Source organism: Schistocerca americana, chromosome 4 (assembly GCF_021461395.2).
Source record: "Schistocerca americana isolate TAMUIC-IGC-003095 chromosome 4, iqSchAmer2.1, whole genome shotgun sequence".
Lineage (NCBI taxonomy): Eukaryota > Metazoa > Arthropoda > Insecta > Orthoptera > Acrididae > Schistocerca > Schistocerca americana.
This window is the reverse complement of record NC_060122.1, coordinates 27,467,640-27,495,388: the sequence shown is the minus strand read 5'-3', so window position 1 is coordinate 27,495,388 and position 27,749 is coordinate 27,467,640. Positions and strand designations below refer to the sequence as shown.

At 42.7% G+C, this 27,749-nt stretch overlaps 1 protein-coding gene across 1 annotated transcript in view; it reads right to left on the bottom strand.

Annotated features, from left to right (window-relative positions):
* LOC124612554 (putative odorant receptor 92a) overlaps nucleotides 1–26,788 on the bottom strand; it is a 72,711-nt gene extending 45,923 nt beyond the window's left edge. Inside the window, exons 1-2 of the mRNA XM_047140828.1 lie at nucleotides 26,683–26,788; nucleotides 8,549–8,966 (exon numbers count right to left, since the gene is read on the bottom strand). Coding sequence (XP_046996784.1) covers nucleotides 8,549–8,966; nucleotides 26,683–26,788 — 524 coding nt within the window. The remainder of the gene's footprint in view (nucleotides 1–8,548; nucleotides 8,967–26,682) is intronic.
* Between the last annotated feature and the right edge of the window lie 961 nt (nucleotides 26,789–27,749).

The following is a 27,749-nucleotide window of genomic DNA, read 5'->3' as shown; positions in this document are numbered from 1 at the left end:
CTCTGTGCCGAACCGAAACTCGGGTCCATAGTTCAATTTTAATCTGCAAGGAAGACTCATATCAGCATATCAGCGCACACTCTACCATAGAGTGAAAATTTCATTCCAGATAAGCCTTTTTCCTTTCATAACTTTGTGGGAGTTCTTAGCGAGAAATGCTGAAACTCTGTGTAAAGTTTGTTGCAAGGCACTAAGTTCTACTATCAAATACTGGATAGTGTGCACAGTAGCTATACATTATGCAACGTGTGTACATTATGCAAAAAATAATGTGGAATTACGGAATTACCACATTGAGGATCATGTAAGAATTATATTCATTACTTTGACTTGCTTCAAGCAGAACTTACCAAGTAAGAAAAGCATTTTCACAAGTGTGATGGAGCTCAAAAGTCAAAGAGCTAACAGCTTTTTTAAAAAAGACTAAATATTTTTCCTGATTCGCATAATATTCTTCAAATCAATTATTATCTTGTGCCAAACACTTTCTAAAGTAGCCTATGTGCTTCTTCAGCAGTCGAACTATCTCCTTCCAAAATTTTATCGAACTTTTTGTGTGTACGCTTTTACGATTGTAGGAGTTATTCTTTTGTTCGTTGTTACTGTTATTCGTTGTTACCGTTATTTGCAGTTACCGTTATTCGCTGTGTCAATTATTCATTGTGTGGTACTGAACGATGTCAGTGGGAAGTTCGTCGAAAGTTTTAATTGGAAAATATTGAGGTCGTTCTCTTGGCCAGGGGATTGCCACACGAGGGCAGTCAAGAGAAGTGGTTTGCGCGTTACGCGCCTACTTTGAGAATGAAAAAGTTAATGGCGGTCTGCTGCTCTCCGTTACCAAAGTGATCGACAGAACTGCTGCAACTCTGAATATAAACAAAAACACTGTTGTGATGATTCGCGAGGAAATGCTCGACAAAGAAAATGAAGCTGAAGAACCATCGAAAATTAACAGCACTGGGAAAAATCTTCGTCCGCATAAGCGAATTACCATTATCGATTGGTCTGCAGAGGAAGCGATTCGTCATCATTTTTATGATTATTGTCGCAGGAAGGAACATCTGGCGCTCAGAAAATTACTGGTCACAAAGAATCAGGACTTTTTCAAGGCAGTCGCACATCTTTGTCCACAGTTTTCCACAGCCTTGGCTTTCACTATGGACATTTCTGTGGCCTTGAGCTGTTGATGAGGAGGGATGATATAGCTGCAAGGTGCTGCATATTTTCAAGTTACATCAGTAGTATAAATACCGACGAAGTGGTGTGGCTTGACGAAAGGTGGGTCAAGTCTGGTGACGTTGTCACGCAGGGTTGGACAGACGACACAGACAAAGGAACAAAGGCAACGCCTTCTTCACGCAGGCATTTCGCAAGGTTTTCACCCACACAGTCTCATGCTTTTTAAATCAAAGAAAACAGCAAACTGTCACCAAGAAATAATCATGTTACGTTTACAAAATTGTTCTAAGATTTACTAATACTAAATCTTGGAAAACAGTCAACAATTCTATTAGATAATGCTCCTTACAATTGAGTTGTTGTTGACAAGACACCTAGCAGGGCAAACCGAAAGGAGAACTCATGGGCTTCAGCGTCATAACTTCGGTGTAAGTAATGAGCATAAGAAGGTAGAGCTTATGAAAAACATCTCTCTTCATAAGCCACAGTTCCCTCCATACGAAATCCCCCAACGGACAAAAAGGAAATCATGTGTCCAATCGTTAGGATGTCACCTTACCACTGCCATTTCAACTCAACAGAGTTGATTTGAGCCCAAATTAAAGATTACGTTTCCACGATTAATAATAAATTTATACTCTCTGCAGTTGAAGCGTTCCCAAGAGAAGGTGTCAGGAACGTAACTTCTGAAGACTGGAAGAAAGTCGTCAAACACACTCAGAGAGTCATGGAAAGTGAGTAGCAGAATGAAACTCTTTTGGAAAATTCATTGGATGAGGTGATAATTTCATTAACTGAAGACTGTGACAGTAATACTGACTCTTCAAAAACCGTCATAGCAACGACAGCAACATCAGCGGAGTTTCTCGGCTATCCCCGTACAAATGGGGCACAGGCGGGTCCAGTTACTTGTTCGGCTTGCACAGTTTACATCTGTAGGTACCTAAGTACAAAATTATACCGTCGTAAGTTTTGAAATTTTTAATAAGAAGGGCTCAATAGCAACTAATTTCAAAGGAAGTTCGTCTCAGGAATTTATTACGTAGCACACTAAATAAATATTACTGCTTACAATATGACTGCTGTAATCAGAGGCCCTATTATTGGTATCGCTTTTGTTCTTTCTGAACACTAGAGGTTTTCCCCACCGTGATAAACACGATTAATTTTATTTTTTGTTCTGTTAGGATTAAGTAGGAGGATCAGAAAAATTACTAACCGTTTCATTACAATACAACAGCGATCTCTTTCTCGTGTCGAAACTGAACGAGTGCCAGACTAGTAACTAACGCGCGAGCGGCCCATTGTGCGTCGTATTTAATTCAAATTATCTCGCATTAAAGATCTCCGACAGAGTTCTCGTTTCAAACATATGAAAATACGATGCATTCTTAAGATTTCATTAGCATAAAGTATTCAACTAACTTCAACAACAGATAAGTTTCCCTTATATCGAAAATTCGGGAACATCGTCAGAAAATGCAGTTTCATGAACTGCCTTCATATCGCATTAATAATTTGATGCCGCATTTAAAAGTAAAATCACAACCCCGTGTATCTCTTTCAGGACAGATTGATGCGATTCACATATTTATGATGTGAATAGTTTGCCTGTTTGAGCGAGTTGAATGAAATGAAAGATTGTGCGTGTCTTCCGTGGGGGATGTGGCAACTTTGTTCCGAGCCTGCACGTGCTCCCACGCAAGGGTGAGTCCTAACGTAGTCTTGTATCCTGAACTACGTGTCGTGCAGTGGTAATTTGAACAGTACATGCAAAGTGTGTGGCTGATACAGTTAGTAGTGAAAAAGTAATAAATTTAAAACATTATGCCTGAAGGGAATATGTTGTTGTTGTTGTTGTGGTCTTCAGTCCTGAGACTGGTTTGATGCAGCTCTCCATGCTACTCTATCCTGTGCAAGCTTTTTCATCTCCCAGTACCTACTGCAACCTACATCCTTCTGAATCTGCTTAGTGTATTCATCTCTTGGTCTCCCTCTACGATTTTTACCCTCCACGCTGCCCTCCAATACTAAATTGGTGATCCCTTGATGCCTCAGAACATGTCCTACCAACCGATCCCTTCTTCTGGTCAAGTTGTGCCACAAACTTCTCTTCTCCCCAATCCTATTCAATACTTCCTCATTAGTTATGTGATCTACCCATCTAATCTTCAGCATTCTTCTGTAGCACCACATTTCGAAAGCTTCTATTCTCTTCTTGTCCAAACTATTTATCGTCCATGTTTCACTTCCATACATGGCTACACTCCATACGAATACTTTCAGAAATGACTTCCTGACACTTAAATCAATACTGGATGTTAACAAATTTCTCTTCTTCAGAAACGCTTTCCTTGCCATTGCCAGCCTACATTTTATGTCCTCTCTACTTCGACCATCATCAGTTATTTTGCTCCCCAAATAGCAAAACTCCTTTACTACTTTAAGTGCCTCATTTCCTAATCTAATTCCCTCAGCATCACCCGACTTAATTAGACTACATTCCATTATCCTTGTTTTGCTTTTGTTGATGTTCATCTTATATCCTCCTTTCAAGACACTGTCCATTCCATTCAACTGCTCTTCCAAGTCCTTTGCTGTCTCTGACAGAATTACAATGTCATCGGCGAACCTCACAGTTTTTATTTCTTCTCCATGAATTTTAATACCTACTCCGAATTTTTCTTTTGTTTCCTTTACTGCTTGCTCAATATACAGATTGAACAGCATCGGGGAGAGGCTACAACCCTGTCTTACTCCCTTCCCAACCACTGCTTCCCTTTCATGTCCCTCGACTCTTATAACTGCCATCTGCTTTCTGTACAAATTGTAAATAGCCTTTCGCTCCCTGTATTTTACCCCTGCCACCTTTAGAATTTGAAAGAGAGTATTCCAGTCAACGTTGTCAAAAGCTTTCTCTAAGTCTACAAATGCTAGAAACGTAGGTTTGCCTTTCCTTAATCTTTCTTCTAAGATAAGTCGTAAGGTCAGTATTGCCTCACGTGTTCCAGTGTTTCTACGGAATCCAAACTGATCTTCCCCGAGGTTGGCTTCTACTAGTTTTTCCATTCGTCTGTAAAGAATTCGTGTTAGTATTTTGCAGCTGTGACTTATTAAGCTGATAGTTCGGTAATTTTCACATCTGTCAACACCTGCTTTCTTTGGGATTGGAATTATTATATTCTTCTTGAAGTCTGAGGGTATTTCGCCTGTTTCATACATCTTGCTCACCAGATGGTAGAGTTTTGTCAGGACTGGCTCTCCCACGGCCGTCAGTAGTTCCAATGGAATATTGTCTACTCCGGGGGCCTTGTTTCGACTCAGGTCTTTCAGTGCTCTGTCAAACTCTTCACGCAGTATCATATCTCCCATTTCATCTTCATCTACATCCTCTTCCATTTCCATAATATTGTCCTCAAGTACATCGCCCTTGTATAGACCCTCTATATACTCCTTCCACCTTTTTGCTTTCCCTTCTTTGCTTAGAACTGGGTTTCCATCTGAGCTCTTGATATTCGTACAAGTCGTTCTCTTATCTCCAAAAGTCTCTTTAATTTTCCTGTAGGCGGTATCTATCTTACCCCTAGTGAGATAGGCCTCTACATCCTTACATTTGTCCTCTAGCCATCCCTGCTTAGCCATTTTGCACTTCCTGTCGATCTCATTTTTGAGACGTTTGTATTCCTTTTTGCCTGTTTCACTTACTGCATTTTTATATTTTCTCCTTTCATCAATTAAATTCAATATTTCTTCTGTTACCCAAGGATTTCTACTAGCCCTCGTCTTTTTACCTACTTGATCCTCTGCTGCCTTCACTACTTCATCCCTCAAAGCTACCCATTCTTCTTCTACTGTATTTCTTTCCCCCATTCCTGTCAATTGCTCCCTTATGCTCTCCCTGAATCTCTGTACAACCTCTGGTTCTTTTAGTTTATCCAGGTCCCATCTCCTTAAATTCCCACCTTTTTGCTGTTTCTTCAGTTTTAATCTACAGGTCATAACCAATAGATTGTGGTCAGAGTCCACATCTGACCCTGGAAATGTCTTACAATTTAAAACCTGGTTCCTAAATCTCTGTCTTACCATTATATAATCTATCTGATACCTTTTAGTATCTCCAGGGTTCTTCCATGTATACAACCTTCTTTCATGATTCTTAAACCAAGTGTTAGTTATGATTATGTTGTGCTCTGTGCAAAATTCTACCAGGCGGCTTCCTCTTTCATTTCTGTCCCCCAATCCATATTCACCTACTATGTTTCCTTCTCTCCCTTTTCCTACACTCGAATTCCAGTCACCCATGACTATTAAATTTTCGTCTCCCTTCACAATCTGAATAATTTCTTTTATTTCATCATACATTTCTTCAATTTCTTCGTCATCTGCAGAGCTAGTTGGCATATAAACTTGTACTACTGTAGTAGGTGTGGGCTTCGTATCTATCTTGGCCACAATAATGCGTTCACTATGCTGTTTGTAGTAGCTTACCCGCATTCCTATTTTCCTATTCATTATTAAACCTACTCCTGCATTACCCCTATTTGATTTTGTGTTTATAACCCTGTATTCACCTGACCAGAAGTCTTGTTCCTCCTGCCACCGAACTTCACTAATTCCCATTATATCTAACTTCAACCTATCCATTTCCCTTTTTAAATTTTCTAACCTACCTGCCCGATTAAGGGATCTGACATTCCACGCTCCGATCCGTAGAACGCCAGTTTTCTTTCTCCTGATAACGACATCCTCTTGAGTAGTCCCCGCCCGGAGATCCGAATGGGGGACTATTTTACCTCCGGAATATTTTACCCAAGAGGACGCCATCATCATGTAATCATACAGTAAAGCTGCATGCCCTCGGGAAAAATTACGGCTGTAGTTTCCCCTTGCTTTCAGCCGTTCGCAGTACCAGCACAGCAAGGCCGTTTTGGTTATTGTTACAAGGCCAGATCAGTCAATCATCCAGACTGTTGCCCTTGCAACTACTGAAAAGGCTGCTGCCCCTCTTCAGGAACCACACTTTTGTCTGGCCTCTCAACAGATACCCCTCCGTTGTGGTTGCACCTACGGTACGGCTATCTGTATCGCTGAGGCACGCAAGCCTCCCCACCAACGGCAAGGTCCATGGTTCATGGGGGGGGGGAAGGGAATATGAATATTGCAACAAACTTTATTTTAAACCTTCATGAAACTTTGAAACTTTATATCGCTGACACTCGTCCCCTGCTCCCCCCCCCCCCCCCAACCCTCCCACCCCACCCCTGATTAATGTTGTAAGGAAAGTTCATCGCCCCTTGCTGCATTTTCGCGGGAATATGAATAGCGAAAATGCAGCAAGGGGCGATGAACTTTCCTTACAACATTAATCAGGGGTGGGGTGGGAGGGTTGGGGGGGGGGGAGCAGGGGACGAGTGTCAGCGATATAAAGTTTCAAAGTTTCATGAAGGTTTAAAATAAAGTTTGTTGCAAGTGCTCTCGTTCTCAAATACTGCATAAATGAAATGTGGTATTCGTGCGTCGTGGCCTACGCTTCTGTTTCGCACCCACCTCTTTGGTAGGTAGGTAGTTCTTACCCCTACAGCGATTCTTTCCAGACAGTAACTGATATGTGTACGAAGTTTGGTCGAAATTGGTCCAGTGGTTTCGGAGAAGATACAGAACATACATTCATTTTCACAATATACAGTTGAATACTTTTATTTTTTATTTTTATTTTTTATTTTTTTTTTATTTTTTTTGTAATTCGATTTTGATGAAGTACAGCCTTTAAGCTACCACTAGCTACGCTCAAGTAACCATCTAGTAGTTCTGGAGATTAGCGTGTTTAGACAGACAGACAAGCATGTTTCAGTAAAACTTTAAATCGTAATATCTTTTTTCCGTGATCCGATTTTGGTGCCCAGAACTGTGTTCAAGTTCCCTGCTGGAACCCCACGAAATTTGATACAGTAGTCTCGGAGATTGTTTGAGTTCAAAGACCATGAACCATGGACCTCGCCGTTGGTGGGGGGATCCCAAACAAAGCAGGTGTTGACAGATGTGAAAATTACCGAACTATCAGCTTAATAAGTCACGGCTGCAAAATACTAACGCGAATTATTTACGGACGAATGGAAAAACTAGTAGAAGCTGATCTCGGGGAAGATCAGTTTTGATTCCGTAGAAATATTGGAACACGTGAGGCAATACTAACCCTACGACTTATCTTAGAAGCTAGATTAAGGAAAGGCAAACCGACGTTTCTAGCTTTTGTAGACTTAGAGAAAGCTTTTGACAGTGTTGACTGGAACACTCTTTTTCAAATTCTGAAGGTGGCAGGGGTAAAATACAGGGAGCGAAAGGCTATTTACAATTTGTACAGAAACCAGAGGGCAGTTATAAGACTCGAGGGCATGAAAGGGAAGCAGTGGTTGGAAAGGGAGTGAGACAGGGTTGTAGCCTCTCCCCGATGTTATTGCATCTGTATATTGAGCAAGCAGTGATGGAAAGAAAACAAAAATTCGGAGTAGGTATTAAAATTCATGGAGAAGAAATAAAAACTTTGAGGTGCGCCGATGAGATTGTAATTCTGTCAGAGACAGCAAAGGACTTGGAAGAGCAGTTGAACGGAATGGATAGTCTCTTGAAAAGAGGATATAAGATGAACATCAACAAAAGCAAAACGAGGATAATGGAATGTAGTCGAATTAAGTCGGGTGATGGTGAGGGAATTAGATTAGGAAATGAGACACCTAAAGTAGTAAAGGAGTTTTTCTATTTGGGGAGCAAAATAACTGATGATGGTCGAAGCAGAGAGGATATAAAATGTAGACTGGCAATAACAAGGAAAGCGTTTCTGAAGAAGAGAAATTTGTTAACATCTAGTATAGGTTTAGGTGTCAGGAAGTCTTTTCTGAAGGTATTTCTGTGGAGTGTTGCCATGTATGGAAGTGAAACGTGGACGATAAATAGTTCAGACGAGAAGAAAATAGAAGCTTTCGAAATGTGGTGCTACAGAAGGATGCTGAAGATTAGATGGGTAGATCATATAAGTAATGAGGAGGTATTGAATAGAATTGGGGACAAGAGAAATTTGTGGCACAACTTGACTAGAAGAACGGATCGGTTGGTAGGACATATTCTGAGGCATCAAGGGATCAGCAATTTAGTATTGGTGGGCAGTACGGAGGGTAAAAATCTTAGAGGGAGACCAAGAGATGAATACACTAAGCAGATTCAGAAGGATGTAAGTTGCGCTAGGTACAGGGAGATGAAGAAGCTTGCACAGGATAGAGTAGCATGGAGAGCTGCATCAAACCAGTCTCAGAACTGAAGAGCTCAACAACAACAACATATTAGTATGGCTACAGATATCCAAGTAATACGCAACTTTATAACTTCCTGGTGGAAGATGATGCATTCTAACAGCCTCTCGTGGGTCCTTTGGGCTTTCGTCTTGTCGTATGCGTTTGGAAGTTTCACGGGCAGCTTGTGCACTGTCTCCGGTCTGCTGAGGGGCCTTCCCTGCTCGACGAGGCTGTCGTCGTCGTCGTCGTCGCCGCCGCCGTCAGCGCCTTCCGCGATGGAGAGGAAGTCGATGTTGAGGACCTTGAGCTGCGAGGACAGGTAGATGATGAGCGTGACGTAGAAGGTGTCGAGCGTGCTGGTGGAGAGGTAGAGCAGCATCAGCCAGTAGCAGACGCCCACGTAGGCCAGCTGGTAGGCGGGCGCCCCCACCGGCTGCCCGCGCGGCCACCACAGCAGCATCGCCAGGTTGCGGCCCAGCAGCGGGTCCAGCGTCTCGTTCGCTGTGGGGGTCACAAACCGTGTACCGCTCCCTACCATTACCGCAATCTCAACATGAATGAGCAGTAAGGATAAAAATTGTCGTAGGAACTAAACCTCTGGGACAACAAATACAAACTTTGAGGTTTGTCGGTGACATTGCAATGCTGTCGCAGACAGCAAAGGACCTGGAAGAGTAGTTGAACGGAATGGGCAGTGTCTTGAAAAGAGGATATAAGATGAACATCAACAAAAGCAAAACAAGGATAATAGACTGTAGTCGAATTATGTCAGATGATGCTGAAGCAATTAGATTAGGAAGCGAGCCACTTAAAGCAGTACATGACTTCTGGTATTTGGACAGTAAAATAACTGATGATGGCTGAAGCAGGGAGGAATATAAAATGTAGACTGGCAATAGCAAGAAAAAGTTTCCGAAGAAGACAAATTTGTTAACATCGAATATAGATTTATGTGACAGGAAGTGTTTTCTGAAAGTATTTGTATGGCGTGTAGACATATATGGATGTGAAACATGGACGATAGACAGTTTACACAAGAAGAGAATAGACGCTTTTGAAATGTGGTACTACAGAAGAATGCTGAAGATTAGATGGGCGGAGTACGTAAGTAGTGAGTAGGTGCCGAATAGAATTGGGGAGGAAGGACATTTTGTGCCACAACTTGACTAAATGAAGCGAAGTTAACAGAGTACATTTTGAGACTTCAAGGGATCACGAATTCAGTACCGGAGGGAGTTGTGGGGAGGTAAAAATCATAGTGGGAGACAAAGAGATGAATACCGTAAGCAGATTCAGAAGGATGTAGGTTGCAGTAAGGTACTTGGAGATGAAGAGGCTTGCACAGGTTGGAGCAGCATGGAGAGCTGCGTCAAACCAGTCTTCCAACTGAAGACCACACCAACAACACAACTACGAACATGCCTAGTCCCATCCACAGTGCCAATATACAGACAAGTATTAGCGATCATCACGTCATCACAGCGACGATGATTCCTAAAGTTAACAAATACATCAGGATATCTAGCAAAGTTTTTATGCTAAAATATCAGATAAACTGTTTTCGGTATCCCACCGCGTAGTTGCAATACGAAGATAATAAAGAAAAGGTAGCCAAATTTTAAATTGATTGTACACACAGCAAAAAAAGTTTTGCATCGCCTCGGTTCCGAGAGTTCCGGAACCTTTACAGAAAATTGGACCAGAGATCAACATAAACATCATTTCCGGCCTTTTCTTGCTCATGAAAACCACTCATTGTACGTTGTACCACCGTAGAGCGAGACCTTCAGAGTTGGTGGTTCTAACAACCCTACCACAACAAAGGTCAGCATTTAATAACGATTGTGGTGTTGCTCACGCTGCTAAATACTGCATTTTCGGGCAACAACAGCCATATTATGCGGCAGGTGTCATTAGAGCACAGTTAATAGTCATTTCATGTAATAATGAAAAAACTAGGCACTCATCTTTTTGTGTTTCCCACGCTGGTCTCGTCGTAAAATCATGGCTCAATCGTTGAAAATCTAGGTGGTTGTGATTCCAAGCTCGGATGCAAAGAGGCCTAGGTTTTATCGTGCTATATTCAAAAGTTATGTAGATGCGCTTCACAAACCATCCTTGAAGATTACACTTTTGCTGGACAATGGTGATGTAAAAAAATAATCAGCACTCCGAAATTAAGTTACACTTCCTTTTAATTGCTTTTATTGCAATATCACGTAAACACAAAACATCACTTCACAATACAAAACATACTTGAAAACATCTCTCTCACAGTCACTGTTAAAGTTAACATTTTATAAGCGGACTACGTTATGCGTCTTTCCAACATGACGTCCAACACTTGACTTTCTCAACGTCCGACTCTCTAACAAGTTAACAACTAACTCACTAATAATCGCTTACGCGCCCAAAAATCAGAGTTACAAGTACGTCAAAGATCATTGACAAAAGAAAGAATACACATAAGAATAATATCATTGCAATATAAACATATCGATGTATGAAAAGTGAAATCAAATCTGAATGTTGTCTCAGAAATATGTTAAGTAGTTAACAGAAATACAGTAGAATATTACCGGTATCGAGAGGTTCAGGTGAGGTACCATAATGGTTACGTAATTCAAGTACCATTACATGGTGCAGATTGCTGTACACGCCGATACCTCTAATACCCAGTAGCACGTCCTCTAGGATTGATGCTTGGCTGTATTCGTCGTGACATTAGATTGGATTAGATTAGATTCGGTTTTAGTTCCATAGAACCAAAAAATTAGATGATTCTCGTGGGTGTCGAACACGTCAGAAAGTATAACATAAAAACATAAAACATTTGAATATAATACTTACTACCCTGATCATTTGTCAGGAGATAGCCGAAATAGGTTACTACAGTGCAGTAATATTTACAGAATTAACACGCTGTCAGAATGAAACACTGTTACGGACTATTAATAAATTTATCATACACAAAATACCTAATCTTCACGGTTTTGACCAAATGTTGTCAAAACTGAAATGTAACCGATATTTTTACTTAATCTGGCTTAACAGTCTCTGTTAAGATATTCACCTATGGAGTAGAAGGAGTTGCGTATCAAAAAGCCTTTCAAACTCTGTTTAAACCGTGCTTTATCTGAAACCAAGTTTTTAATGGTTGCATGTCTTCTTATGTTATACACATGCTGGAAGGAAATCTCTTACAGGTTTTGAACCGCATGTAGTGGGTCTTCTCAAAGTTTAATGACAGTGAATTAGCTTTAAACCACTTATTAATGTTAGGAAAAATTGATTAGCAGCTATTTCTAAATCTGTACTTGACTTGCTACTTATTGCAATATTTGTATCATCTGAAAAACAAACTTAGCATCTGGCAATGTAATAGATGAGAGGTTATTAATGTACACAAGAAAAAGCAATGGAGCCAAGATGGAACGTTGAGGAACACCACATGTAATTAATTGCCAGTCAAATGAAGACTGACTGCTCACTGCACAGGTATTTCACAACGAAACCCTTTGTTTCCTGTTAGACAGATAAGACTCAAACAATTTCGCAGCATTGCCGGTGACACCATAATATTCTAATTTACTTAAGAGAATGCTGTGGTTCACACCGTCAAAGGCTTTTGACAGGTCACAGATAATGCCAGTAGCCTCTAATTTATTATCAAATCAAAGCACTGTTGGTCCAGATTGCCCCACTCCTCAATAGCTATTCGGCGTAGATCCCTCAGAGTGATTGGTGGGTCACGTCGTCCATAAACAGCCCTTTTCAATCTATACCAGGCATGTTCCATAGGGTTCATGTCTGGAGAACATGCTGGCGACTCTAGTCGAGCGATTCCGTTATCCTGAAGGAAGTCATTCACAAGATGTGCACGATGGGGGCGTGAATTATCGTCCATGAAGACGAATGCGTCGCCAATATGCTGCCGATATGGTTGAATTATCAGTCGGAGGATGGCATTCACGTATAGTACAGCTGTTACGGCGCCTTCAATGACCACCAGCGGCGTACGTCGGCCGTACATAATGCCACCCCAGAACAGCAGGGAACCTCCACCTTGCTGCACTCGCTGGACAGTGTGTGTAAGGCGTTCAGCCTGACCGGGGTTGCCTCCGAACAGATCTCCTACGATTGTTTGGTTGAAGGCATATGCGACACACTCATCGGTGAAGAAAACGTGACGCCAATCCTGAGCGGTCAATTCGGCATGTTGTTGGGCTCATCTGTGCCGCGCCGCATGGTGTCGTAGTTGCAAAGATGGACCTCGCAATGGACGTCGGGAGCGAAGTTGCGCATCATGCAGCCTATTGTGCACAGTTTGAGTCGTAACACGACGTCCTGTGGCTGCACGAAAAGCATTATTCAACATGGTGGCGTTGCTGTCGGGGTTCTTCCGAGCCAGAATCCGTAGGTAGCGGTCATCCACTGCAGTAGTAGCTCTTGGGCGGCCTGAGCGAGGCATGTCATCGACAGTTCCTGTCTCTCTGTATCTCCTCCCTGTCCGAACAACACCGCTTTGGTTCACTCCGAGACGCCTGGACACTTCCCTTGTTGAGAGACGTTCCTGGCACAAAGTAATCGCGGTATTGACCGTCTAGGCATGGTTGAACTACAGATAACACGAGCCGTGTACCTCCTTCCTGGTGGAATGACTGGAACTGATCGGCTGTCCGACCCCCACCGTCTAATAGGCGCTGGTCATGCATGTTTGTTTACGTCTTTGAGCGGCTTTAGTGACATCTCTGAACAGTCAAAGGAACTGTGTCTGTGATACAATATCCACAGTCAACGTCTATCTTCAGTTGTTCTGAGAACCGAGGTGACGCAGAACTTTTTTTGATGTGTGGAAATTACATTCTGGAGAAGTGTACTCGCACCACTAATTGAATTGAGAACTCAAAAGACGAACAGTGGCTTAATAACAAAATCCTGCAAATGTTAAAAACAGAGATTGTTGCACCTGTCCTTAAAAAAATAAAAAATGCCCCAGAACTGTCGATCCTAAAAGTTACTGGAAATTTATGCGTCTTTAAAGAGATGGATGTGCAAAGCATACAAGAACTTCCATTGTTGTACATTAGTGAAAGATGGTGCCGAGAATTCTAAAATATTCTTGCCCCATGAAAAATGTCTGAGCAGATGGAAGTCTTCTATTCAGTCACCTGTTGATCGGCCTGCCGTGGCAATAGAAGACAGCAAAGGAAAACTGTGGTTTTAAATTTCACATTTCAAACATCGTTCACCACTGTTTCACAAACTCTTGTTTGGAGGATACAGAAACAGGCATCATTGGGCTCGAAAACCAGCTGAAAGAATTGAAAACAAGTTATCAGGTCCGACTGGAACCTCATTTCGGCCTTACATAATTATTCCTCATTCGCCCCTTAGCTTTTAAATCTTATGGAGTCCCCAGGCACTGCAAAAAGGGCCGGTGGACGTGTAGGGTATGTAAGTAATCTTGTGCAATTACGTCAGTGTATACTGAATGTTCTGTGTTACCGTGTGGAAACTATATCGTGGCAGTTGGCCGCAAGCGTGAAGAAACGAGTACGTGGGCTCCCAAAGAGTGAGGATTTGTCCGAGGCAACAAGCTACGCCCCCCTCCCCTCTCCCCGTTTCCATACATCTACGAAAGCAGAACAGACACAATGATCATAGGGATCGGCGATACCTCCTCGGTCTCGTGGGAGTCCAGGATTTGCCTCCTCAGTTATTTGAAAACACGAGGAAAAAGCAACGAGCAATGCACAACGCAAAACAAAGTGGAGGGCACAGGGCGTTTACTAGTGACATGGTGCTACTGTTTGCTGTGGGTGGCAGTGGCAGTTCGGGCTCAACCTCTTAGGGTGTCTGTCGGTGAACTCAACGAGCGAGCAGCGCTTTTTGTGGGGGAAGGACCTGGCAATGGTCGTACAGGCACATCCACAGAGCTGTCCATTTCCTGTACAGCAGAGTACCGCAGCGTGCGGTGATTTACGTTAATTCTGTCCGTGTGATTTTATTTACCATAGTTAGTCAATTTAGTTTGTGTATTTTGTGAGATACTTAGTTCTTTAGATGTGACATATAAGCGTACTACATCACAACAAAATTTCCACGATACAAAGAAGAGTATTTCGGAGTAAAGAGCGTTCGGTCGCCTCTAGCGTAATTAAACAAAACGAACCGCGGCCTGATATTGTCCGTCCCTATCAAAGGGCTGGAGTTTATGCAGTAGCCTGTCTTGCTAGAATGAGACGCATGAGAAAGGAACGTGAAAATGGAACACATAGTTTAGTGGAATCACCAAGATAGAGCGCTCACAATATTGAGAGGAAACCCATCGTTTTAGAGAACTTTATAAAACCGGTAATTCTGAAAACGATGGACGATTTTTACGTAGCTCAAAAAATAGTGGAAATGTTACGCAAATTACTTATTGCTGTAAAAGAGAAAATCCATTGTTTTGGCAGATTTATGCTTTGCAGAAACAGTTCGTGAAATGGGATTTATCTGTAAGACACCTGTAAGTAAAAGAGAGTCTCTAACAAAGAGAACTTATGCAACTGATCGGCGATGCAAATATTTGATAAAAGTAATGAAGTTAAAACAGGAAGTTGGAAAGTTCTTTTATATCAACGAAGCTTGGGTGGACAACAACAACATTTATAGAAAATGTTGTCGGTGTCCTGGTGTTGACAGAGTCCTAGACAATGTTGTTAGAAATGGTTCAAATGGCTCTCAGCACTATGGGACTTAACATCTATGGTCATCAGTCCCCTAGAACTTAGAACTACTTAAACCTAACTAACCTAAGGACAGCACACAACACCCAGCCATCACGAGGCAGAGAAAATCCCTGACCCCGCCGGGAATCGAACCCGGGAACCCGGGCGTGGGAAGCGAGAACGCTACCACACGACCACGAGATGCGGGCAAAATGTTATTAGAAGCAACAGCGTTATTGTAGTGAATATTGACCCAATAGTAGGTTTATTTATAACGTACAACAATGTCCTCATCCAAATATTTCCCATCACATATTACACACTTATAACAGTGCGTTTTTCAAAAGCCTAAGACTTCTTGGGACAGCTTTCAGCTCTCTCACAGAAGCGATTTTAACCTTATCTGTGTTTGTAAAAGAGTACCCTTTCAAAACCACATGGAGCGATTATGGAGGCTAGGGCATCATTACAATCTTGTTTTGACCAAACAGTAACGAACACGCAACGAAGTCTGAAATGATGCATTATCGTCTTGCAAAAACCATGAATTGCTCCGCCACTACCGGACTTTTTTCGGATTGCTTCACGAAGACGGCATTGAACGTGTAAATAGTACTCCTTATTGTTCGTTTTACCCTGTGGCAAGCACTGATGATGCGCTATAACGTTAAAATCGAAGAACACTGCGAGCATAGCCTCCAGATTTGATCGTAATGTCGATAGTTTTAGGTCTTGCAGAATTATTAACGACCGCAACACATTCACATAACATTGGATTTAGTCATCAGTAATATAATCCTTCAGTGTTTACAATAGTCTGCCAACGCTGGGATGACTTTACGATTACGCGACTGTCGATATCACGAGGCTTTGAGGCAAAGAAATCTTCGAGTCTTGTTCGGTGCTCATTTTCATCCGGAATGGAAGTTCCTTGAAGGTCGTTCGACAGAGGGCGGAAAGGCGAAAATCTGAGGGGGCAAGATCGGATGAATGAGTTGGGTGCGGTGTGACTTACGAACCCAAATCCTGTTACCGCTTTTTGCCAGCGCAACAGAATGCGGGCGGGCGTTATCATGGAGTGGCGCCAGTTCTCGCAGTCTTGCTGGTCACCGTTCTTGGACCACGTGTGCAGGGCCTCTCAGGTGTCAGCAGTGATGGTCACACCTCGGGGAAACAATCAGCAGTACAGCAGCACATCTTTTGCAGATGCTCGCAGGTCTTTGTACGGTAAGCTGCTGCTTTGTTTGGGCTCAACAGTTCATTTCTTGTACTTATGTTAGCATAAAAGACACCATTTGCCGTCACCAGTAACGATACAGGGTACGAGTGGTAGGTGTTGCTCGAGAGCCAATTGATGGCGAGCAAGCAGGGGCGCACGCATAGCCACCCACTGATTTTTGTGATTTTAGCTTGGAACATACTACAGCCACGAACCTAGTTTTCAGCTTCCCCATAGCATGAAAATGTCGCAAAATGGTGCAATGATTACAGTTTGATAAGCCACGGCTCCAAAATACTAACACGAATACTTTACAGACGAATGGAAAAAGTGGTAGAAGACGGGGAAGATCAGTTTGGATTCCGTAGAAATGTTGGAATACGTGAGGCAATACTGACCCTACGACTTATCTTAAAAAATAGATTAAGGAAACGCAAACCCACGTTTCTAGCTTTTATAAACTATACCCGATGTTATTCAATTTGTATATTGAGCAAGCAGTAAAGGAAACAAAAGAAAAATTCGGAGTAGGAATTAAAATCCATGGAGAAGAAATAAAACCTTTGAGGTTGGCCGATGACATTGTAATTCTGTCAGAGACAGCAAAGGACTTGGAAGAGCAGCTGAACGGAATGGACAGTGTCTTGAAAGGAGGATATAAGATGAACATCAACAAAAGCAAAACGAGGATAATGGAACGTAATCGAATTAAATCGGGTGATGCTGAGGGTATTAGTTTAGGAAATGAGACGCTTAAAGTAGAAAATGAGTTTTGCTATTTGGGGAGCAAAATAACTGATGATGGTCGAAGTAGATCATCAACATCATCATCATTTAAGACTGATTATGCCTTTCAGCGTTCAGTCTGGAGCATAGCCCCCTTATAAAATTCCTCCATGATCCCCTATTCAGTGCTAACATTGGTGGCTCTTCTGATGTTAAACCTATTACTTCAGAATCATTCTTAACCGAATCCAGGTACCTTCTCCTTGGTCTGCCCCGACTCCTCCTACCCTCTACTGCTGAACCCATGAGTCTCTTTGGTAACCTTGCTTCTCCCATGCGTGTAACATGACCCCACCATCTAAGCCTCTTTGCCGTGACTGCTACATCTATAGAATTCATTCCCAGATTTTCCTTGATTTCCTCATTGTCGACGCCCTCCTGCCATTGCTTCCATCTACTAGTACCTGCAATCATCCTAGCTACTTTCTTATCCGTAACCTCAACCTTATTGATAAGGTAACCTCAATCCACCCAGCTTTCGCTACCATACAACAAAGTTGGTCGAAAGATTGAACGGTGCACAGATAACTTAGTCTTGGTACTGACTTCCTTCTTGCAGAAGAGAGTAGATCGTAGCTGAGCGCTCACAGAATTAGCTTTGCTACACCTCGCTTCTAGTTCTTTCACTATGTTGCCATGAGAATATGCATCCTAAGTACTTGAAACCGTCCACCTGTTCTAACTTTTTCCTCATATTTCGCACTCAATCCGTTTACATCTCTTTCCCACTGTCATTACTTTCGTTTTGGAGATGCTAATCTTCATACCATAGTCCTTACATTTCTGATCTAGCTCTGAATAATTACTTTGCAAACTTTCAATCGAATCTGCCATCACAACTAAGTCATCCGCATATGCGAGACTGCTTATTTTGCGTTCACGTATTTTAATCTCACCCAGCCAGTCTATTGTTTTCAAAATATGATCCATAAATAATTTGAACAACAGTGGAGACAGGTTGCAGCCTTGTCTTACCCCTGAAACTACTCTGAACTCAGTTTACCGTCAACTCTAACTGCTGCCTATCTATGTAAAGACCTTTAATTGCTTGCAAAAGTTTGCCTCCTATTCCATAATCTCGTAGAACAGACAATAACTTCCTCCTAGGAACCCGGTCATATGCCTTTTCTAGATCTATAAATCATAGATACAATACCCTGTTCCACTCGTAACACTTCTCCGTTATTACGCTAAAGATCTGGTCCTGACAACCTCTTTGAGGCCTAAACCCACACTGATTTTCATCCAATTTGTCCTCAACTAATACTCGCACTTTCGTTTCAACAATACCTGAGAAGATTTTACCCACAAAGCCGATTAAAGAGATACCTCTGTAGTTGTTACAATCTTTTCTGTTTCCATGTTTAAAGATTGGTCTGATTACTGCTTTCGTCCAGTCTGATGGAACCTGTCCCGACTCCCACGCCATGTCAGTTATCCTGTGTAGCCATTTAAGACCTGACATTCCACGGTATTTGATGAGTTCCGACTTAATTTCATCCACCCCAGCCGCTTTATTACACTGCAATCTATTGACCATTTTCTTCACTTCCTCAAATGTGCTGCTATTTCCATCATCATTCCTATACCATTATACATCGAAATCTGAAAAATTACTGATCGTATTTTCACCTACATTGAGCAACTCTTCAAAATATTCCCTCCATCTGCCCAAGGCATCAACAGGATCCACCAGCAGTTTTCCTGACCTGTCCAAAATACTTGTCATTTCCTTCTTACCTCCCTTTCGATGACTGCTAATTACACTCCAGAATGGTTTTCCAGCAGCTTGACCCAAAGTCTCCAACCTGTTTCCAAAGTCTTCCCAAGATTTCTTCTTGGATGCTGCAATTATCTATTTGGCTTTGTTTCTTTCTTCAACATAACTTTCTCTGTCTATCGGAGTTCTAGTATGTAGCCATTTTTGATACGCCTTCTTTTTCCTTTTACAGACTGCCTTGACTGTGTCATTCCACCAAGCTGTTTGCTTCATCCTACCTTTACACACTACTGTTCCACGACATTCTTTAGCCACTTCTAGTACTGTGTCCCTGTACCTTGTCCATTCCTTTTCCAATGACTGTAATTGACTACACTCACCTAACTGTTACCTTTCTGAGATCACTGTTATGTACTTGTGCCGGATTTCTTTATCCTGAAGTTTCTCCGCTCTTATCCTCCTATATATGGAATTGACCTCCTGCACTTTCGGCCTCACAATACCAATTTCACTGCAGATTAAATAGTGATAAGTGTCATCACAGAATCCCCTGAATACACGTGTGTCCCTCACATCCTTCCTGAATTCCTGACCTGTTATTATATAGTCAATGACAGATCTGGTTTCCCTGCCTTCCCAAGTATACCGGTGAATGTTCTTATGTTTAAAAAAGGAGTTTGTGATTACAAAGCCCATACTGGCACAGAAATCCAAGAGTTGTTTCCCGTTCCTGTTGGCCTCCATATCCTCTCCAAATTTACCCATAACCTTTTCATACCCTTCTGTTCGATTTCCAATCCTGGCATTAAAATCACCCATGAGCAGAACACTGTCCTTGTCCTTTACTCTAACAACTACATCACTGAGTGCGTCATCAAAGCTATCCATCTCATCTTGATCTGTCCCTTCACAGCGCGAATATACTGACACAATCCTAATTTTCTTACTAGACACTGTCAAATCTATCCACATCAGTCGTTCGTTTACATACATTATTGCAACTACGCTGGGTTCCATTTCTTTCCTGATGTAAAGCCCTTTGACTCCTGACCGGTAGATCTTGTATTCTCCCGCTTCCTCTTCTTTCTCACCCCTTACCCTAATGTCACTAACAGCTAAAACGTCCAACCTCATCTTACTTGCAACCTCTCTCTGCCAACTCTACCTTCTTCCCACAGTAGCCCCCATTGATATTAATAGCTCCCATCTCGTTACCATTCGTTTTCCGAGTCGTATCTTAGGAGTCCCTGATTTGTCAATTAGAGGTGGGACTCCGTCACCTCCAAAGGTCCGAGACATTTTGGTCTGTTGTTACCAGCATTATATTTAAAGTACCATGGAAGTAGGTTGCTAGCCTTATTGCCCCGGGTCAAATTGAGTTTTACCCCTAACGGCTGAGGGGCTAACCAGTGTATTTGGTAGTCTTTGCCGTATGAGCACAATGGTGACCACGACTCAGAATATGTCCGAAATGCCCAGCCTTATTCCAAAGTAACTGGTATCCCGACTAATCATACAATGAAGGCTTTCACACCTGGATGGTACTGTTATTGATAATTCTTCCGGGATATATGGCCGTGGTCCATGGAATACTTCTATTCCTAACGTTTCGTCCAATACTACGCTGGACATCCTCAGAGGTATGGCCGGTCCTGTTGAGTCCTGCCGACTGACGAGTCGGGCGTCGGAGAGCGGCCGAAATACCGAGGAAAGTGGGCGTGGTCTAGCTTGCACGTAGTAGCAGAGAGAAAACTAGTCAAAGATAAAATGTAACTATCCATAATAGTCCGTCATAGACAAAAATCACTTATCGATTCTCTAACGCCACTGTCCATATCTCGCTTAATTTCAAGGCCTCTTCTTTTCTATTAAAATTATCTTCATGATTATGAATTTCAATAGCCTCCCTATACAGTCGTGGATAATAGTTTGTGGTATCCCGACTGTCAGGACCACTTACTTGGTCACTCATACGTTGCCCGTGGTTCATGAACTAGGACATGACAACAGGAACCCACACCATGAACCACTAAGGTAGAGAGGATATAAAATGTAGACTGGCAATGGCAAGGAAGGAGTTTCTGAAGAAGAGAACTTTGTTAACATCGAGTATAGGTTTAGGTGTCAAGAAGTCTTTTCTGAAGGTATTTGTATGGAGTGTAGCCATGGATGGTGTTGTGACTTGGCAAGACAGCCAAGCCACTATGAAGTAGCCGAAAGGCACGCGTTTAAGCTCAAGCAAGATCGCGTGAGGTCTGGAACAGGACAAGGTCCTTGTTGTTGTGGTCTTCAGTCCTGAGACTGGTTTGATGCAGCTCTCCATGCTACTCTATCATGTGGAAGCTTCTTCATCTCCCAGTACCTACTGCAACCTACATCCTTCTGAATCTGCTTAGTGTATTCATCTCTTGGTCTCCCCCTACGATTTTTACCCTCCACGCTGCCCTCCAATGCTAAATTTGTGATCCCTTGATGCCTCAAAACATGTCCTACCAACCGATCTCTTCTTCTAGTCAAGTTGTGCCACAAACTTCTCTTCTTCCCAATCCTATTCAGTACCTCCTCATTAGTTACGTGATCTACCCACCTTATCTTCAGCATTCTTCTGTAGCACCACATTTCGAAAGCTTCTATTCTCTCCTTGTCCAAACTAGTTATCGTCCATGTTTCACTTCCATACATGGCTACACTCCATACAAATACTTTCAGAAACGACTTCCTGACACTTAAATCTATACTCGATGTTAACGAATTTCTCTTCTTCAGAAACGATTTCCTTGCCATTGCCAGTCTACATTTTATATCCTCTCTGCTTCGACCATCATCAGTTATTTTACTCCCTAAATAGCAAAACTCCTTTACTATTTTAAGCGTCTCATTTCCTAATCTAATACCCTCAGCATCACCCGATTTAATTTGACTACATTCCATTATCCTCGTTTTGCTTTTGTTGATGTTCATCTCATATCCTCCTTTCAAGACACTGTCCATTCTGTTCAACTGCTCTTCCAAGTTCTTTTTCTGTCTCTGATAGAATTACAATGTCATCGGCAAACCTAAAAGTTTTTACTTCTTCTCCATGAATTTTAATACCTACTCCGAATTTTTCTTTTGTTTCCTTTACTGCTTGCTCAATATACAGATTCAATAACATCGGGGAGAGGCTACAAACCTGTCTCACTCCTTTCCCAACCACTGATTCCCTTTCATGCCCCTCGACTCTTATAACTGCCATTTGGTTTCTGTACAAATTGTAAATAGCCTTCCGCTCCCTGTATTTTACCCCTGCCACTTTCAGAATTTGAAAGAGAGTATTCCAGTTAACATTGTCAAAAGCTTTCTCTAAGTCTACAAATGCTAGAAACGTAGGTTTGCCTTTTCTTAATCTTTCATCTAAGATAAGTCGTAAGGTTAGTATTGCCTCACGTGTTCCAACATTTCTACGGAATCCAAACTGATCTTCCCCGAGGTCCGCTTCTACCAGTTTTTCCATTCGTCTGTAAAGAATTCGCGTTAGTATTTGGCAACTGTGACTTATTAAACAAGGTCGTTATAGTAGCAAAAATAGTACGTAGCTTCTGGAATGCTTAACTTTAATCCATAATTGGTGAACATCGGTCTGACGGTACATGCATCACAAGATAAATAGGAATTGATAATGGCGTCTTGCTAGGTCGTAGCAAATGACGTAGCTGAAGGCTATGCTAACTATCGTCTCGGCAAATGAGAGCCTAATTTGTCAGTGAATCATCGCTAGCAAAGTCGGCTGTACAACTGGGTCGAGTGCTAGGAAGTCTCTCTAGACCTGCCGTGTGGCGGCGCTCGGTCTGCAATCACTGATAGTGGCGACACGCGGGTCCGACGTATACTAAAGGACCGCGGCCGATTTAAAGGCTACCACCTAGCAAGTGTGGTGTCTGGCGGTGACACCACAGATGTAAGTGAAACGTGGACGATAAATAGTTTAGACAAAAAGAGAATAGAAGCTTTCGAAATGTGGTGCTACAGAAGGATGCTGAAGATTAGATGGGTAGATCACATAACTAATGAGGAGGTATTGAATGGAATTGGGGAGAAGAGAAATTTGTGGCACAACTTGACTAGAAGAAGGGATCGATTGGTAGGACATATTCTGAGGCATCAAGGGATCACGAATTTAGTATTGGAGGGAAGCGCGGAGGGAAAAAATTGAAGAGGGGGACGAAGGCATCAATACACTAAACAGAGTCACAAAGTATGCAGGTTGCAGTAGCTACTCGAAGATGAAGAAGCTTGCACAGGGTAGAGTAGCATGTAGAGCTGCATGAAACCTGGACTGAAGACCACAACAACAACAACAACGATTCATATTGGGAGATCTGGGTGGCCAAATCACTCTCACGCATTGTCCAGAATGTTCCTCAAAGCAGTCGTGATCTGACAGTTCTCGAGTAAACTGATGTGGGTCATTGTGGATTATTGCGTTTAAACGATCTTCGTCAAACCCTGAAAGTTTTCCTGAATGTGGAGAGCCACTAACGACCACCTTAAAACGGGGAAACCACCTTCTTGCCGTGTTCTGTCCAGGAGGCTTATCCCCAGAAACGGCGTAAATGTTTCTGGCTGCCTTCACTGCCGTCACACCTCTCTTGAACTCAAACGGAAAAATATGTCGGAAATGTTACGATTTCTCCACTTGGCACTACGTGGCACTTCATTTTCTATCGTCCACAGCTCCACTCACTGTCTCCAAACGATAAAATGACAATATTCGAGCTCAAATTATGACAGTGAGCTACAAATAAAAAATGAGAATAAATAAGCCCATAACCACCGGAATATCAAAATGCAAAACACTGAGTATACAGAATGAGGACTCGCTCGCTCATGAGTTTACCGACAGACTGCATCTTACACAATCATAGTTTGAAAGACTCCTGCCACTAAAAACTGCCATGATATAGTGTCCGCAGAATATCATTGTCGATATGCATAGATTTGTTTGTTTATCCTCTGTGTCAGATGGCCCTGATGACGAGTTATACACTGACGTGACAAGAGCCCTGGGACATGTCCCTCCATCGTTTACGACCTCCTTCTGCTAAGCGTAATGCAGCATATAGACGTGGCATGAACTGAACAAGTCGTTGGAAGTGCCCTGCAGAAATATTGAGCAAGGTGCCTCTGTAGTCACGCATAACTGGGAAAGTGTTGACAGTGCAGGAAGTTGTGCACGAACTGACCACTAGGTTACGTTACATAAATGTTCATATCGGGAGATCTGGGTGCCCAGATCAGTGGCTCGAATTGTCCAGAATGTTGCTCAAACCGGGCGGGACCAGTTTTGGCCCGGTGACACGACATCGTTATTTGCGAACAGGCCTGAAAATGGTCACCAAGAATCCACCCATAAACATGTTCCGTCAATGATCGTTTCAGTTTGACCAGAAGACCCAGTCCATTCCACATAAGCACAGCGCACATCACTATTGACCCACCACCAGCTTGCACAGCGCCTTTTTGACAACTTGGGTCCACGGCTTTGCGGGGTCTGCTCCATATTCGAAACCTATCGTCAACTATTACTAACTGAGCAGGTGACTGACTGAACAGGTGACGGCTTTCCAGTCGTCTGTGGCCCGACCGATTCGGTCACGAGCCCAGGACAGGCGCTGCAGGCGACATCGTGCCGTGATCAAAGGCACTGGTCGTCCGCTGCCACAGCCCATTAATCTCCAATTTCGCCGCACTCTCCTAACGGCTAAGTTCGTCGTACGTACCAAATTGATTTCTATGGTTATTTTGCTAAGTCCCGCTTGTCTGTTAGCACCGACAACTCTAACCAAACGCAACTGCTCTCGGCCTTTAAGGGGGGTAGGACATCAAAGGGCCGACTTGGAGCAGGAGAGGCATCTCAGGACATTTTAATTTCCAGTGTCAATACTTTTACAAATAAATTCATAAAACTTTGTCAGCATCACCAAGAAGGATTCTGGATTCACACCCATTGCAGTGGAAGTTCGAAAACGTAACAAAATGAATTTTTTTTCGTGTGAAATTTCATCATTTTTTTCACTTACTAATGGCAGCATTTGTTGCTTTAGGTACACTTTCCTTCATAAGTAAGAGAGATTCTTCGATGAATTTTGCCCAGCATACAAACCATACTTAAAGGTGTATGAAACTCTAGAATTTTCCAATCTATTAAAAAATGTGGTAAAAATTTAGGTAATTAACTACAAAATTTGTGTTTTTTTCTAAACATGACGTGTAAAATATAACACATTATTCGTTTTTTCATAAATTAAATAAATTCTAGAGTTTCATACCCCTGTGAGTATGGTATGTATGCTGTGCAGTATTCATCGAAGAATCTCTCTAACTTATGAAGAAAAGTGTACCTACAGCAACAAATGCACCCATTAGTAAGAGAGAAAAATGATGAAATTTCGCACGTAAAAAAAAATTCATTTTGTTATGTTTTCGAACTTCCACTGCAATGGGTGTGAATCCAGAATCCTTCTTGGTGATGCTGACAAAGTTTTATGAATTTATTTGTAAAAGTATTGACACTGGAAATTAAAATGTCCTGAGATGCCTCTCCTGCTCCAAGTCGGCCCTTTGATGACCTACCCCCCTTAAAGGCCGAGAGCAGTTGCGTTTGGTTAGAGTTGTCGGTGCTAACAGACAAGCGGGACTTAGCAAAATAACCATAGAAATCAATTTGGTACGTACGACGAACTTACCCGTTAGGAGAGTGCGGCGAAATTGGAGATTAACGGGAACTGGCAGCGGACGACCAATGCCTTTGCTGTAGGTACACTTTTCTTCATAAGTTAGAGAGATTCTTCGATGAATACTGCACAGCATAGATACCATACTCACAGGGGTATGAAACTCTAGAATTTATTTAATTTATGAAAAAACGAATAAACTGTTATATTTTAAACGTCATGTTTAGAAAAAAACACAAATTTTGTAGTTAATTACCTAAATTTTTACCACATTTTTTAATAGATTTGGAAAATTCTAGAGTTTCATACACCTTTAAGTATGGTTTGTATGCTGGGGAAAATTCATCGAAGAATCTCTCTTACTTATGAAGAAAAGTGTACCTATAGCAACAAATGCTGCCATTAGTAAGTGAAAAAAATGATGAAATTTCACACGTAAAAAAAAATTACTTCGTTATGTTTTAGAACTTCCACTGCTATGAGCGTGAATTCTGAATCCTTCCTGGTCATGGTGACAAAGTTTTATGAATTTATTTGTAAAACTATAGACACTGGAAATTGAAATGTCCTGTGGTGCCTCTCCTGCTCCAAGTCGGCTCGTTTGATGTCCTACCCCCCTTAAGGGAAGGCCGTCGGCCACTGCGTTGTCCTCGGTGCGAGATAATGCCTGACATTTTGTATTCCTGGCACACTCTCGACACTGTATATCTCCGATCATTGACTTCCCTAAAGATTTCCTAAGTGAAATGTCCCACGTGTCAAGCTTCAACTACCACTCCACGTTCAAAGTCTCTTAATTTCCTTCGTCCAGGCAAAATCGTGTCGGAAGGCTTTTCACGTGGACCACCTGAGAACAAATGAGAGCTCCTACAATGCAGTTACCTTCTGTATCTTGTGTATACGATACTACCCGCCATCTGTATATGTGCGTATGTCTATCCCACGACTTTGTCACCTCAGCGTATTCGGCAATACCGGTCTTGCAAATGAATACTTCTGAAGCAGAGGTCACGGTGTTCATCGAGATGTCGTTTATCGACGAGGGGGCGTACAGCTGGCTCACCTGCGGCCGCGGCCTTCAGCCTGTTGTCCTTGACGTTCTGTATGACAGGCCCCAGGTAGAAGAAGACGAGCGCGACGCCGCCGATGCCGAGGAAGGTGGTGATCATGCGCAGCGCGCGCGCGCGCGCCCGCCGCACCACGGCGGCCCTGGCGCGCGGCCGGTGCGCGCAGAAGCGCGACAGGTTGGCGGCCACGCGGCGCACCAGCGCGTCCACGCGCCGCCGCCGCAGCGCGAAAGACGACGCCTGCGCACGCCGCTCTCTGCACTCACACCCACTTGTCGCCGTCAACTACACTACTGGCTATTAAAACTGCTACACCAAGAAGAAATGAAGATGAGAAACGGGTATTCATTGGACACATATATTATACTAGAACTGACATGTGATTACATTTTCACGCAATTTGGGTGCATAGATCCTGAGAAATCAGTACCCAGAACAACCACCTCTGCCCATAATAACGGCCTTGATACGCCTGGGCATTGGGTCGAACACAGCTTGGATGGCGTGTACAGGTACAGCTGCCCATGCAGCATCAACACGATACCACAATTCATCAAGAGTAGTGACTGCCATATTGTGAGGAGCCAGTTGCTCGGCCACCATTGACAGACGTTTTCAGTTGGTGAGTGATCTGGAGAATGTGCAGGCCAGGGCAGCAGTCGAACTTTTCCTGTATCCAGAGAGGTCCGTACAGGACCTGCAACATGCGGTCGTGCATTATCCTGCTGAAACGTAGGGTTTCTCAGGGATCGAATTAAGGGTAAAGCCACGGGTCGTAACACATCTGATATGTAACGTCCACTGTTCAAAGCGCCGTCAATGCGAACAAGAGGTGACCGAGACGTGTAACCAATGGCACCCCATACCATCACGCTGGGTGATACGCCAGTATGGCGATGACGAATACACGCTTGCAACGTGGGTTCACCTCGATGTCGCCAAACGCGGATGGACCATCATGATGCTGTAATCAGAACCTGGATTCATCCGAAAAAATGACGTTTTGCCATTCGTGCACCCAGGTTCGTCGTTGAGTACACCCTCGCAGGCACTCGTGTCTGTG